General features: G+C 47.1%; 1 protein-coding gene across 8 annotated transcripts in view; it reads left to right on the top strand.

Annotated features, from left to right (window-relative positions):
• The first annotated feature begins 308 nt into the window (after positions 1-308).
• TFAP2B (transcription factor AP-2 beta) overlaps positions 309-13947 on the top strand; it is a 30160-nt gene continuing 16521 nt past the window's right edge. For 2 of the 8 annotated variants that reach the window (XR_002082090.2, XM_019457388.2), the window contains exons 1-4: positions 313-644; positions 3845-3871; positions 5092-5550; positions 10406-10466. Coding sequence is in view for 7 of the 8 variants with exons in the window: in XM_019457388.2 (XP_019312933.1) it covers positions 564-644; positions 3845-3871; positions 5092-5550; positions 10406-10466 (628 nt within the window). In the remaining variant the exon portion in view is untranslated. Of the gene's footprint in view, positions 645-2212; positions 2474-2676; positions 3653-3844; positions 3872-5091; positions 5551-10405; positions 10467-13947 lie in introns of those variants that run through there. The other 6 variants (XM_019457387.2, XM_019457390.2, XM_019457393.2 and 3 more) reach the window with 6 other exon arrangements.

The raw sequence follows: 13947 nt of genomic DNA, 5'->3' as shown, positions 1-13947 counted from the left end.
ATCCCCAAATCCAGCTTTCAAAATACCCTCCTGCTGAACACACATGAATAGGAGCTTTTGTGTTTAAAAATCTCAGTAATGGTCCCCCTTTTAAAATCTACATAGAAAATGGGGGACTGCTGGTCCCCTGGTTTCTCATTATGAATTGTAAAGACTTTAGTCAGTGGCTACAATGATTCATCATTTTCCATATAGAGGTTTTTAAATGTGTATGTTTCTATTAATCACACTGCATGCCTATCTCTCCTTTAAATGCATGTTTAGAGTCTGTAGACTGAGTGACCCAGGGGTGCTTATATAACTCAATGTGGGTGTCTGGGTGTAAATACGTGTTTATGATTTTTATAATATATATGTCTGTGGGTTGCATCTAACTCCTGTGTGTGTAATAATGTTTTTCCCTCTGCTGAGGCTTACTTCTCCAGCCTATTGTTTGAGACAACAGATATAAGTTGCGATGGGAGAGGAGCGTCGGATTTGGTGTGTATCCCCCATTTCCAATTATAGATGGATCATTACAGACAGCGGAGTCCTGAGAAGCCAGACATCTGCTCCTCACATGAATGCACTCACCTCCTAGAGACCAGGCTGCCATCATGCTCTGGAAGCTCGTGGAGAATGTCAAGTACGAGGATATCTATGAGGTGAGCCGACACCCCCAGATGCATCTTAGAGCTTTGCAGATACAGAATTTGAGCTTCTTGACACCCCAACTGATATATATTTTTCAGCTATTTAGTCGTAGATTTCCGGTCGGTTTTCTCAGCTTTCCCTAACTTTTAGAAAAGCTGGCTGGGGGAGAGACTTCAGTATTCGGAAAAAGGGACTTTAAGGTTGAAATCTGGCTACTTTAAAGTTAGGAAATTTCTCTCTTTTCGTTCTTTTTTTTTTTTTCTTTTATTTTTCTTTCCTTCTTCTTCGCCCCCCCCCCCCTTAGGTTTTGATGGGGAATGTGGTGCTACTCAATGTGGGCAGAGAAAATAGAGACTGATCAAGGCAGAGGCTCTCCTGGGTTTGAGTGTAGGAGAGAATTAGATGTTCAAGCCTCATTCGTAACAGACTCGGGCTTTTAATTTTTATTTTCAGTAATACTTCTGAAATCGGTAACAAACGGATCCAAGTAGAGGACGGAAAATTAGAAGGAGGGAGGTAGATAGCTAGATGGGTGTCGATAGAGCAGAAGCTAAGGAGTCCTAGCAGACCTTTTTTTCTTTTTTTAAAAATCTTTTTCCTTGTGTTTTGCTTTTTTGAGAGTCAGTGCGTCCAACACCCCGTTTGGGGGTATTTTTAACGCAGTGTTCTGCCCTTGTTGAGCGCGCACGGCTCTCCAGCGCTGGGGTTGGCGCAACTCTTCTGGGGCGGGGGAAGTTGCCCGGAGCCCGGCGGGGCCGGGGCCGGGGCCGCGCTCGCCGCTGCCCTGGTCGGCCTCCGGCGCCGGCTGACGCGGCGGCGGGGCGGCTCCGGGGCTGGCGGGCGAGGCGAGCGGCCGGGCGGGGCGCGCGGCGGGACGGGGAGGGGACGGCGGCGGAGGCCCGCGGAGCTCCGCTCCGAGCGGAATGGCCTCGCAGACCCCGACTTGGGTGCCGTGGGGAAGAGGGCAGCGCAGACTCGAGGAGACGTCGAGGGAGGGAGGACGGAAAGAAGCGCTCGGAGGGAGGGCGCCGCACAGTTAGGGAAGGGGGCAGGGGGAAGCTGGCGAGCCGGGCGACCGAGACCGTAAAGCGGAAAAGTTGGAGAGAGGAGGAGGACGGGAAGCCAAGTCCTGGGCGACCGGCGCCAAGTGGCGCTCGCTCGGTCGTACGGAAAGGTCGCGGTGGGACGCACAGAGGTGCCCCGAGCCGGTGGGGGAGAAAATGCCACCCCGGCACTCCGGGAAGATTCTGGAAAGCCCGGCCGGGAGGCGCCTGGCGGATACAGGGAACCGGCCGCGCACAGAGGCGGCCGCTAAGCCCCGACTGACGCCGCGGGCCCAGCCTCACCCCCGCGGACTGGGGCTCCGCGGCCCCACCGCCGCCCGGCCGCCGCGTCCCGTCCGGCAGGCAGCCAGTGCCCCCAGCTCCGGCCGGGCCGGAACCCTAAGAGAGTGTGTGTGTGTGTGTGTGTGTGTGTGTGTGTGTGTGTGTGTGTGTGTGTGTGAGAGAGAGAGAGAGAGAGAGAGAGAGACAGAGAGACAGAGACAGAGAGAGAGAGAGACAGAGACAGAGACAGACACAGAGATGATGAGGGTTTTCCTTTCCTCTTTGTGGCGGTGTATCGACTGTAACGAAGAGCCGCGCCTCCGCCTGGTGGGGCTTGTTTCGGTTCGGCCTCCTTTTCTTTCTTTAACAGGCGGGATAATGGTAAAGTCGAAGGCGCTAGAATTATCTTAAAGAATGTGAGCGCCCGAAGTGGGCATGACACTCACGGAGATGGGGTCATGGTGTGTGTGAACAGCTGGGAATATACATAGAGGGATTTCAGTGGGTTCCCAAAAGTAAGCAGGATAAAACTTGGTCTCTGCTTACGAAAAGTAAACTGGCTAAATGAGATAGGAGGGAGGGACAACAGAAAGAATAGAGGGAAAGAGGAAGAGGGAGGAGTGGAGTGCAAGAAGGGTAGAGAGAGGAGACCAAAATGGGAAGGAGGAGGGGAGAGAAGAGAGGGGAACTGAGAGCGAGGGAAAGAGAGGGAGGAGAGAGAATATTGCAGGTACCCTTATCTGGCTAAATTTTCTGATCAAAACTATAGGAGAACCAGGAGCCCTGTGGAAGGAACCTTTTTAAGTCCGGAGGAAGGTTGAACTTTAACAGAAATGGCAGTCAGGCCAGTTGAACGGGTTCCTGAAACATCCCAGAAGGTTTTCTGTTGCCCCTGGCTTTGCCTGGAAAGGATACATTTAGTGTACTTGGAGATTGATTGCATATATTTTAAATTGAGGTAAAAATCACAGACTGAGCAGTGAAAAGGGACTGGTCACACAAGGGATGAAAAAAAAAGCCCCATCTCTCTCCAGTCCTTTAATAAATCAGCATAATCTCCAATATTCAGTGCAAATCTGCAAACGTCACTTGTAAACAACCAGGCCCACCGGTTTACTTTTCTCTCCCCTCCAAATGATGAGGCAACGCCTTTCTATTTTGTTTTTCTAATCTGCACACAAAGCACCTAGGGCGATCAGTTCTTCCCATTAGGAAAGTCCCTCTCCAGGAACAAGGACACCTACATTCTGTACAAGCCCCCAGCGATGCTCTCCCTCACTGCCTTGTCCAAAGTAGCAGGGGCTGCCTTACGCGTGTCCCCGGCTCAGTTAATTGAAGTTCTGCCTCTTTCCTGCTAAACTTTTTCCCCAGTCTGCCTTTGCCAGCCCCCTCGTCTGATTACATCTAGTAATTCTCCACTGAATGAACGTCATTTACAATAGTAGGGGAGCTCTGCGCTCGCTGCTGCTTCACGCTCCATTTGTCCTCCATTCTCCCTTTAAAGTACTCGTGTAATATTAATAGTCATGAATATCAATTATTATGAGGCGGTGTAGGCAAGCGGAGGGAGGAAGGGGCGCTGGAGCAGTCTGAGCCCAGCTTCGGGTGGAAGAGGACTGTATCTGGAGCCCCGAAGAGCGGCAGAAGAAAAGAGGCCAAAAAGACAGCAAGAGACCCGATGAACAGCTCTGTCTGTGTGTGACAGGCATCGCCAATCTTGTTTGGGGGTGGGGGGGGATTTTTTTTTTTTTTTTTGATGGCTTGTCCTGGAAACCCCTCAAGCTCGGCTCCTGTGTCCAGCTCGTTTCTCTGCTGGACTCCTTGATTTTTTTTTTTTTTTTAAATCACTGTTTGATTTTGAGCAGTAACCAGGCTTTTTTTTCCAGATGTTAGTCCACACCTATTCATCCATGGTGAGTTTGGATTCACGTTGTACCAGAATTGCATGCTCCCCCCTCTTACTGTCTCTCTGTCTCTCCGTCTCTGTGCGTGCGTCTCACTCTCTCTGTCTCTGTCTTCCTTTGAGCGCCTTTGGCTTGGTAATTTAGCACCATAATTGGAGGAGGCTGCAGCTGCTTCTCTCTGCATTGTGTGTTCTCCGTCTGAGCTCCATGAGTCAGCTGGGGAGGGGGGAGGCCGTAGAGAAAAACTTTTTATTTGCCACTGCAGTTTGGAAATTTAGGTGACAATTTCTCCAAAAAAGAATCACGGGGACTTTACCAAGGCACTTCCACAAAGGACAGGGAGAAACTTAAACACCCCTCTCTCACACACACCTCCCCCTTCTCCTTCCACTCAGTTTGCCACTCCAGACAGAACCAACAGTAAGTTGTCTGGGCTTTTTCTTGTTTTTCCCTCCCCAGGTCCTTAATTTTCACACCCTGGAGTATCATAGCATTAGATACAGAAAAGCAACCATAGAAATAACTCCTTCGAACCACGACTCAACTTAAAGGAACGTGGGTTCAGGATGTAATTTCAAATGAGATCCATTTCAATCAAACAGTATTTAAATGATTTAATTCCTCTTGGGGAGGGAGGGGTGACTGGGAACTCAGAGTAGGCAGATTTCTCAGAGCTCCTGGAATTATCAGGTTGTGTGGGGAGCATTTGGTCAGCTGGCTGGGTTGCCAGTGAAGGCAGAAGTTGGTTTGGAACAGGAGCAGCAGCAGAGCAAACAGTATGAAGTTTTATTTGTTATGCTTTGCACCTCTGGAAGAGTTAGAAAAGATAGTTTAAAACACCCAGAAGAGGAAACACTGTACGGGAGGCTCCTATATTTTTAATCAAGGAATTTAGAATTCCCCCCATACATTCAGTTACTTGACCCTTACCCCTTTTGCCTGCTTTGCACTCCCAACAGAAGGCTCAGATGTTGGTTAAGTGGGTGGTGATTCTACCCACTTTTCCCCTCAAAGCCTCGCGTTTGGAATTGCTGAAATCATGTGCCCTCTGAGTCAACCTGGGAGTATAAGTTTCAGACTCTTGCTTCCCCTGTCCTGGGAAGAATGTACAGAAGCGGGGCTTCTCCATTAGTCGCTTGTATTTTTTTTTTCTTTCTCTCTCTCTCTCTCTCTCTCTCTCTCTCTCTCTCTCTCTGCTTCTGTCTCTCTCTCCTTCTCTCCGCTCCCAGGACCGGCACGATGGCGTCCCGAGCCACAGTTCCAGGCTCTCACAGCTGGGCTCGGTGTCTCAAGGACCTTACTCCAGCGCCCCGCCGCTGTCCCACACCCCGTCGTCAGACTTCCAGCCGCCCTACTTCCCGCCTCCCTACCAGCCGCTCCCCTACCACCAGAGCCAGGACCCCTACTCCCACGTCAACGACCCCTACTCCCTGAACCCACTGCACCAGCCCCAGCAGCATCCCTGGGGGCAACGGCAGCGGCAAGAAGTGGGTTCAGAAGCCGGCTCTCTCCTGCCCCAGCCTCGGGCCGCCTTGCCCCAGCTCTCGGGCCTCGACCCCCGGAGGGACTACCACTCGGTCCGCCGGCCAGACGTGCTGCTGCATTCGGCGCACCACGGCCTGGACGCGGGCATGGGTGACAGCCTCTCGCTGCACGGCCTCGGCCATCCCGGAATGGAAGACGTCCAGGTAACCACAAACAAACAAATGAGAAGGACAATAAATAAATAGTGAGTGCCCCGGGAGATGGGAGGGGTGGGGGAGGGGCACTCTGCATCCTGGTGGGGGGAGTTTCCATCTTTAAAACAGGACTAGCTGGACACGACTTATATAACTGTTTATGTGTTATGCATGTAGTGGCGATTTCTGGAGGTCCAGTTATGAAAGCTGGAACCACTAGAAATGAAATCTTGAAGGAGAAAGAGATGCATGTACGGGCTGATAGTTTAGGGTCATCACAATCAAGGCTAGTTGTTTTTCCTGTTGCCTTAGCTACTTCCTTTTTCTCTTGTACTTTGTGCTAGCAAGCTAGGTACCCTCCCAACCACCACTGCCCCCCGCCATGCACGTTCCATAGTGGGCCTGGCCCCTGACAAGGCAGGTGAAAGCTTGGGCTGCTTAGAGTCTGGGGCTTCAGCATAGAGGTGCAAGGGCCTCTTGGGCTCCAGAGGTTCCTGCTGGATGTTAAGCATGACAATGCACATGGGGCAGAAAAACATGTGCTATGATCATCCAAACCAGGTCCTACTTTGAATGTCCCATAAGCTGCTGAGCCCTTTTTGAAGATAAATGAGTTCCAAAGTCATCTCCGGAGAAATGGAATAATTGTAGGGGTGGGGGTGACCCAGAAAGCCATAATTCTGCCTGGGAGTCCAAGAGGACACATACCATTTTGGAGAATTGCTTTCACCTCTTGGTGCATCAGATGACTGTGGAGCAGTATTCTCCACATCCCTCCTCAGTTCTCCCCTCCATTAATACTCTCCTCTCCCCAAAGCCACCATCCCAGTTAGACAGGCATCACGTGTTTGTTTCTTAAAACAAAAGGCTCAAAACACTCCCCCCACCCACTCCCTAACCCATCTGCAACCTACACAATGGAGCCTGATTTGGTTGAGAATACTTGGTTAAACTAAACAAAGAAACATCAAAGAAATGATTTTGAAAAACTGTCTGGGTGATTCTGAGCAGGTCTCCTTTTGCTCCCTAATTTAAATAGTCTGCAGAAAGGATAAATACGGTTGAAAGGTATTTGACACTTTGGTCTCATTGTCATAGTTGTATATATTATGCATCGTTTTAGACGTACCTCTAAAGCAAAGGAAAATGAAATGGGAAAGGGAAAAGTCCTTCTGTTTTACCTTACTGGGGAAAATATACATTTATTTCGGACAGTTAAAGTGTGGTGACAGCGTCAAATGCTGCCTGTGTGTAGCCTGTAATGGTTTATTGTTTTAGAAGAAATTCAGTTATTTATTATTTCCCAAAATAATGGGATCACATGATTTGTGGCTGGATTTACCCATAGTAACATGAACGATAGTTTTGTTGGTTTAATCAAGCTTGATGATCCCTGTCTGGAGATACTGCTCATTTCAGAATACCATACAAGAAGGAAATATGTAATAGCTTTTTAAAAAATGTATTGAGGTAATATGTGTCTGGGAGGGGGCAAGTTTTTAAATTAACCTTTCTGAGTATGGCTCAAAGTGCTAGATAATGAAAGTGGACCAACTCATCACCACTGCTGTTGGCAATGCTAACGCACTGGCCGTGTCACCACCACCCTGCAGGCCCAGTGACTCAGTCATTCTAACCCAGGAATTCTCTCAAAAGAGGGAATAGATTTCTTTGGTCTCAGTTTAGTTTGGTTTTAGTTTAGTTTAGTTTTTTAGTTTTTTAGTTTTTTTGTTTTTTTTTTAAGATAGAATTGTGAGGGGTTTTGGGTGTTTGGTCAAATGCAAAGGACGAGAGAAGCACAGGACCAGTTCAGGGTGTATTGGGGAGAACACCCGCATCAAAGCGTCGCGCGGCAGGCTGAGTTGTTGCGTCGAAACAAGGACTGCGGAGGTGCAGAGAGCCCAGAGGAGAGAAGGTGCAGGCCCCGGCCCACGCATGCTCCCCACCTCTACCGAGTTCCTCCCCCAGAGGCTTCCAAACCCGTCATCTGGCGGGGTGGGGTGGCTCGCAGGACTTTTTCTGGACGACCTTCAGTGCACGGGGTCACGGGGGATACATCCTGCGCTTGTCCCAGGCTGCAGGGAGGATCTCTGTCTCCGCGGCGGCGATGACAGACCTTCTGAGGCAGGGATGCGTTTGACACGACAGGGGGCAGGTGACAAAGAAAGACGGGGGAGAGATGTACCTAGGACCGGGCCCCGAATGCAGGGGCTTCGCCTGAGCTGCTCCATCCCGAAGGATCCACTCCGAGTTGCTGGGGGGGGGGGGGGGGGGGGTGCGGGTAGGGGTGGGGAGAGGGGGGAGGTGAAGTTACCCGAGCCGGTGGGGATTTCACCGTTTCCTGCAGCTACGGATTGGGTTGGCTGCGCCTGACCAGTCTTTAAAAAGGGACCAGAGGGTGCCTCGGCCTGGACCTCAGTCACTTGTACGAACTCGAAGACCTAGTGTGTGTTCCGGATCCCTCTCCCTGCCCCCTCCCAGCCGCGGACCTGACAGGTCCCCAGGGCGCCGCTGGGCCAGAGGGCCTCACCGCGAGGGGTACTCACCTGGCCGAGGGTTGGTTTGTGGGTATGTCGTGTGACCCAGACACACGCGGAGGGCCACCGCCCCGACCGACCGTGAGAGAAGAGGAGGGGAGCTAATTAACCAAATGCTTCTAATATTTTTTTAAATGAAACTATAAAACCCTGTCAATTTCTATTTCAATTTACTCACAGGGGCTATTAAACTAGCAAATCGCAGTTTGGGCTCTGGGTATGCTACATTTCACCCATTTGCGTGTATGTGTGTTGGGGGGTGTGCACTGTTAAAAAAAAAAAAAAAAACTCCGGAAAAACAGCATCAGAGAGAAAGATGGAGTGAGATGACACCTACTTTGGAGTTTAGTTGTCGTGGAACGCCTCTTTTCTTCTTCCAGTCTTTGCTCCCTAACCTCGCGTCACCTCTACTACCCCTGAGTATAAGCATATAAGGACGTTGTCAAACCCCACCACACACACACACACACACACACACACACACACACACACACACACCAGTGTCTTAAAGCAACCCCTGGTATCACTTTTAACTAAAGAAGTCTAGTAATTACGAGTCTGAGTTGTTTTTCTGCGCTTCCGCATGCAGTCCTAATTAAATCTTTACGATCCTCCCTGTGACGATTAAGCGCCAGCATGCTGCGTGAATATCCTGTACAAAAACCCAGCAGGCGGCCGTAATTAGATAGAAAATCAGACAAGAGCCTTCTCATTAACTACCACAACTACCCCACGTCGCTGATGAGGCGTATATACATATTTACGTATCGGCGTGAGGGTGAGGTGTGGGGGCGCCCTGGGTCCCGGCCCCCGAGATCCGGGGCCTGCCCGCCCACAGTCACCGACGACTATTTTGGTCTTGAGTGGACGCCTCGCACTGTAGACACGTGAGCATGGCAAGGCGTGAATCGTGTGTGTGTGCGCGCGCGCGCACGCGGGTGTGCAAGGTGGGGGTGTCCTGAGGAGTTCCGAGCAAGTTGTATGAAGTATTTGCTAAAGCGTTTTACTGTTTCTTAATATGGACATGGCATGTTGCAACATGGAAAACGGGTCTTACGGGGAATAACAATTTTCCTCACCTTTCCGACAACTGAAGAGTGACTCTTAAAAACGTAAAGAAACAAATTAACATGCTCCTCCCCCGCTCCTCGTGATTAGATCATCTCGTGTCTAATGTGCTGCTTGTTTGGGGTAGACAGTCTCTTCCTTGTGATGAACACACACCCTGTCTGGGGATGAGGTGTGAGTGGGTGGGAGGTGCTGTGAAAACACAACCTCACTCCCAAGCCGTTTGCTTTTCCTTCTCTGTAGAGTGGGGGACAGATTGGTCCGAACGTAGGTTTCTAAGAATCAAGGAAAGAAAGCAGCGGTACATTTCAGAAAGACCTAGCATTTATTTTTCATTTGTGGGGTGGGGTGGGGAGAGGAGGGAATACAGTGCTTTTGGATGCCCTGGGACGCACAGCCAGAACTTCTGTATTTGTACATCCTGACAGTAAGAAACTCATCCCAACAGCCATTTCCCCTCAGAAGTGCTGCCAACACCCAGGGTTGAAACTCCCCTTTAGGATAAGACTGTGGCACAGAAGATGAATGCTCTTTGCCAGAACCTAGGTGATCACTGGGAAGATCGGGGGCTGTCTGTGTGTCTGTGGTTACTGTGGCCCTAACAGGTGTGCTTCTTGCTGGGAAGTAGCAGCAGCAGGATTGGGAGGGGAAGCAAATTGTGCAGGTTCTTCTGAGGGATTATCAGGCAGCAAGAAATTCATAGCACACAAGGACGTGTACGGACTGAAGAGTGTGTGCGGTCCTGCCAGCTTGCAAACGTGTTCCTATGTGTTGCTGTTTGCATTCCATTCCAAATTGCTCAGACTTTAATTAAAATCCCATAATGTAAACTATTATGTATTTGTAAAGTGACTCTGGGGTTAAGATGTGCTGGGATAGAACTGAAAACAGGAATTATCCGTACTTATATTGGTGAAAATCTTTCAGCTGTTGCCAAATTTTCACAATTCATAAGAGCAAGTAATATGAAAGTTTATATGTCTGTGTAACATCTATGTTTAATATAATAACTAAACCAATACTGCATCCCAGATGTCTCTCGCAGTTTCCTTTTTCCTCCTCTTCCATTGGAAGAATTTATAATTTGGGTGACTTTCATTTCTATGTTGATTTGGAGGTAATAATGATAATAATAAAACCTCCCTTTGTGAATTAATATAAATGGAAATAACAGAAACTCCAGTTTGGAATGACATGATTTATGTGTGCAATTCTTTAATATCCAGTCAATTTGAATAGTGATGTTTTTATATTCACAGTCAGTTGAAGATGCCAATAACAGCGGCATGAATCTATTGGACCAGTCTGTCATAAAAAAAGGTATGGATTATTCCTCCCAAAAGTAAGCAAAGTTTTCCTGTGCAGTCATGTCTTTATGAGTTTTCGCTTTGGGGGAATTCGTTATGTTATAAGAGAGAAATGTTTGTGCACAATCACAGGACAAAGGTGTAAAAGGCCTGGGTGTAAAAGGCATGTTGGGAAGAAGGAAACGGGGAGGGGCAAAGACAGAAACCCAGATGAGAGAGACAGAGGGACAGAGACTGTTGCCACTTTCTCATGGTACATTTGGCAGCAATTGTAGACACATCTTAAATAATCGAACTACCATCGTGTGTGGAACTGGTTAGGAAACACTGCTTTCAAAACTGTGCTATAATTATTTCATTTATGACTGGAGTTTGCTGAGCTAAACCCTAACCTAGGTCATTGAGACAGGTCCTTCTCTTGTTTTTGTATTTGATTTTTGTGTGTGGTAATTCTGTTCCCAGTTCTCTTTTATGAGTTCTTTATTATTTTTTTAAAAAAATCCTGCGAAATGTGTTGCTAAATATGCACATCCCGAGAAGTTGAGACAGCCTATGCACATTTCTAAATCTTCCTACATATGCATTCATGATTTAGTGTGACTGTGGAATCACCCCATACTGTTAAAGGGCATGTGATATTAACAAATGTTTGCAGTCTCTTGTACAGCTGTAAGCAAAATAATTAACTAATTAAACTAATTAAATGTAATTACAATAACTCATTTCGGGCGTATTGCAGCTGCTTAATTTTTCCCCCTCTCTTCTGACAGTCACTGAGAGAATGCCTGGCGATTAGTGTGGCTGCCGAAAGGCCCGAATGTCACTCACATGCCACCAATTTAGGAGCTTGAATGTGTAAACAGTGCAATCTTTAATTATCGCTAGAGCTGGTATTTGGAGATACAGTTTTAACTACTGTAACCCTTTCTTATCAATTCTGGAGAAGGCCCGTCCTTATATTTGATGTCAACAATCCCTAGCTTCCGTCAGTTATGATTAATTTGAACCACATGACAGTCACAAAAATAATTAAAGAAAAGGTGCTTTGGAAAGGAATGCAAAGTCAAGCCTGGTACAGTAGAAGGGTTGTGAAGTAAGGATTCCAAACAGGGTGGGGTATTCTAAATTATCTTCCTTTACAAAGACAGAAAAAGAAGGATGGGAGTTGGGGCAGGGGTGGGGGGAGCTGTACTTGAATAATGCCATTTGGCTTTGGAATGTAATATCCTGAAGAAGAATGGTGAGATTTGGGGCAAAACTATTTATTTTGAGTGTTGCTCCAAACATCTCTCCCTATCTTCTTTAGATAGTGTCATTTCAGTTTTTAATGCCAGCTTTTCGGTTTGCTCGGACACCCAGGCTTGGTGCTTAGATTTGCAACTGTGCTGACAGCTCACTTTCACCATTTCCTCTAGGGTCTTCTCTTTTGGTTAACTGCTAGTTGATGGGGGCAAGGCGGGGAGAGTGGGGAGGTACTTCCCCATTGGCTTTTCTGTTTCTTTTTTGTTTTAGCCCTCCCTCCCTTTTCACCAGAGGCTAGAACCCCTTATCTCAGGGTTCTGTATCCTAGAAACAACATTTGGGCTGTCAGTGGGTCATGCCCGACAGATGACCAATCAGAAATGTTATTAATAGGCAGGCCAATAAAAATATTTGGAATTTAGCTTGCTTAACAAAATGGACCTGAAAATATTCTTAGATGTATGCTGCTTTGGTTTCAGGGCTAGTATATGTTTGTCAGCAAAATATGAATATTTATGTATAAGGGTATCTCCAGGAATAAGGAGAATATTGACTAAAGTGGCTGGTTCTGTTCGAAAACATGCAATACTTTTTATGGCCTCTAAAGCCTTTTTAATTTTTTTTTAATGTATAGCTTAAAACATCTAAGTGGCACTCCAGTCACTTTATTGATTTAGGGGGCATGGTATGAATATGAAGTGTTAGGTCAACTCCATTATTTAATACTTCAGGTATTTCCTTTATTAGATGAAGAAAAGATCTGAGTATCATATATTTATCTTTAGAGTCATGGGTAAAATAGAAATAAGTGGTTGATTTACTTTTCTAGATAACTGTGAATCATTTAAAATCAGGGTATGGATTTACTTGCTTCTTCCTGGCCCTCTGGTCTCTCGTTTTTGTCCCCTCCCCAACCCTTATGAAGGATATCTCCCAGAGATTAATTTCATAAAAGAGGAGGTGAGACAGTTTTCAGAACTAAGTTTTATACATCTCAACAATGGGCAAGGGACTCGGTTGCTTAATTTATTTTCTAATGGGTTTTTAGAGAGATCTTTAATTTTTATTTTTTGTAGAGGGATTTTTAAAAGTCTACCTCACTAATAAAAGTGCAGCCACTGGCCCAGGTTTCGCTGTCTCTGCTATTATATATACTGAAGCCAGAAGACCTAGGCATAAAAGATAAAGGTCTCTATGTCTGTCACTGTCTCTAATTATGGACTCTCTCCTAAAATTTAACCAATTTTTCACCCGTGTTGATATCACCTCATAGATTATAGGCTAGCTCTCTTGTTATGTTTGCTATCTGGGCTTAGCTGACATTTCTGAAGTAATTTAGTTAAGAGGAAATGAGTTGTTCCCAGTAGAGAGAGCAAACGAGTGGAGTGAAGGTAGCCAGCGTGATAAATGGCTCTTTCATTTGAAGATCTCCAGAGCTCGTTTACGGCTAATTTTCTGTATTGGCCCCCTTTGAGCTATTAATGCAATCGGCAGGGACCGTGGCCCCTCTCCTCTTAGCTGCCCCATTAGAGCTCCCATTAAGCTGCCGAGTCTCAACTCCGTGGCAGGAGTGGAGGGAGTAATGAAAGGTGCTTTTTAAACTCTCCTAATCTAAACCGGCAGAGGGTGGTTAATACGATTTGAAGGGGGCTGGTCAATGAGCAATCAATAAAGTAATAATGAGAAGGATTCGGTACATTAACAGTCTAAAAATCCAACGAGACATTAAAAAATCATTCTTAACTCTCAGTTCCATTAAGATTAGGATTCTGGGCCGGGGAGGGGCTGCGTTGGTGCCCAGCTAATATAAATGATCACTGCCACCATCCTATAGCCTAACTAAAAAAGGCTCACCTAGGCTTTAAGAAGAAGTGTTTGGTGCATTCAGAGGCCAAAATGCAATAGGTTTGACACCTTAGAGAGCAGAAAATATGCTGGGATTTCTTGGAAAGGCTAGTGTGGCTGGAGTCCAAGGTTCAAATGTGACTGTGGGGCATTTTCATTGGTCTTGGGGATATCCTGTTTGGTTAGTTTCAGTTCAACCTCAGTTCTTTCCCACTTTTTTCCCCATTAGTTCTGGCCCCTTCCCCATATAAACACTTTGATTTGGTGTGGATTTTCTTTGGGGGGGGGAGGTAGGAAGAAATTGCCAATTTCAATTACAATGTTGGGATTCTTCCTTCTGACCTAGAAGGTAAAAAAGCACCGAGAGTTATGTCAGAGCCTCTGAAAGGGTTTGAGTTTCCCCTCAA

Source organism: Panthera pardus, unplaced genomic scaffold, assembly GCF_024362965.1.
Source record: "Panthera pardus isolate Hobbes unplaced genomic scaffold, ASM2436296v1 HiC_scaffold_17, whole genome shotgun sequence".
Taxonomy (NCBI): Eukaryota; Metazoa; Chordata; class Mammalia; order Carnivora; family Felidae; genus Panthera; species Panthera pardus.
This window is presented reverse-complemented; position numbering and strand designations above follow the sequence as displayed.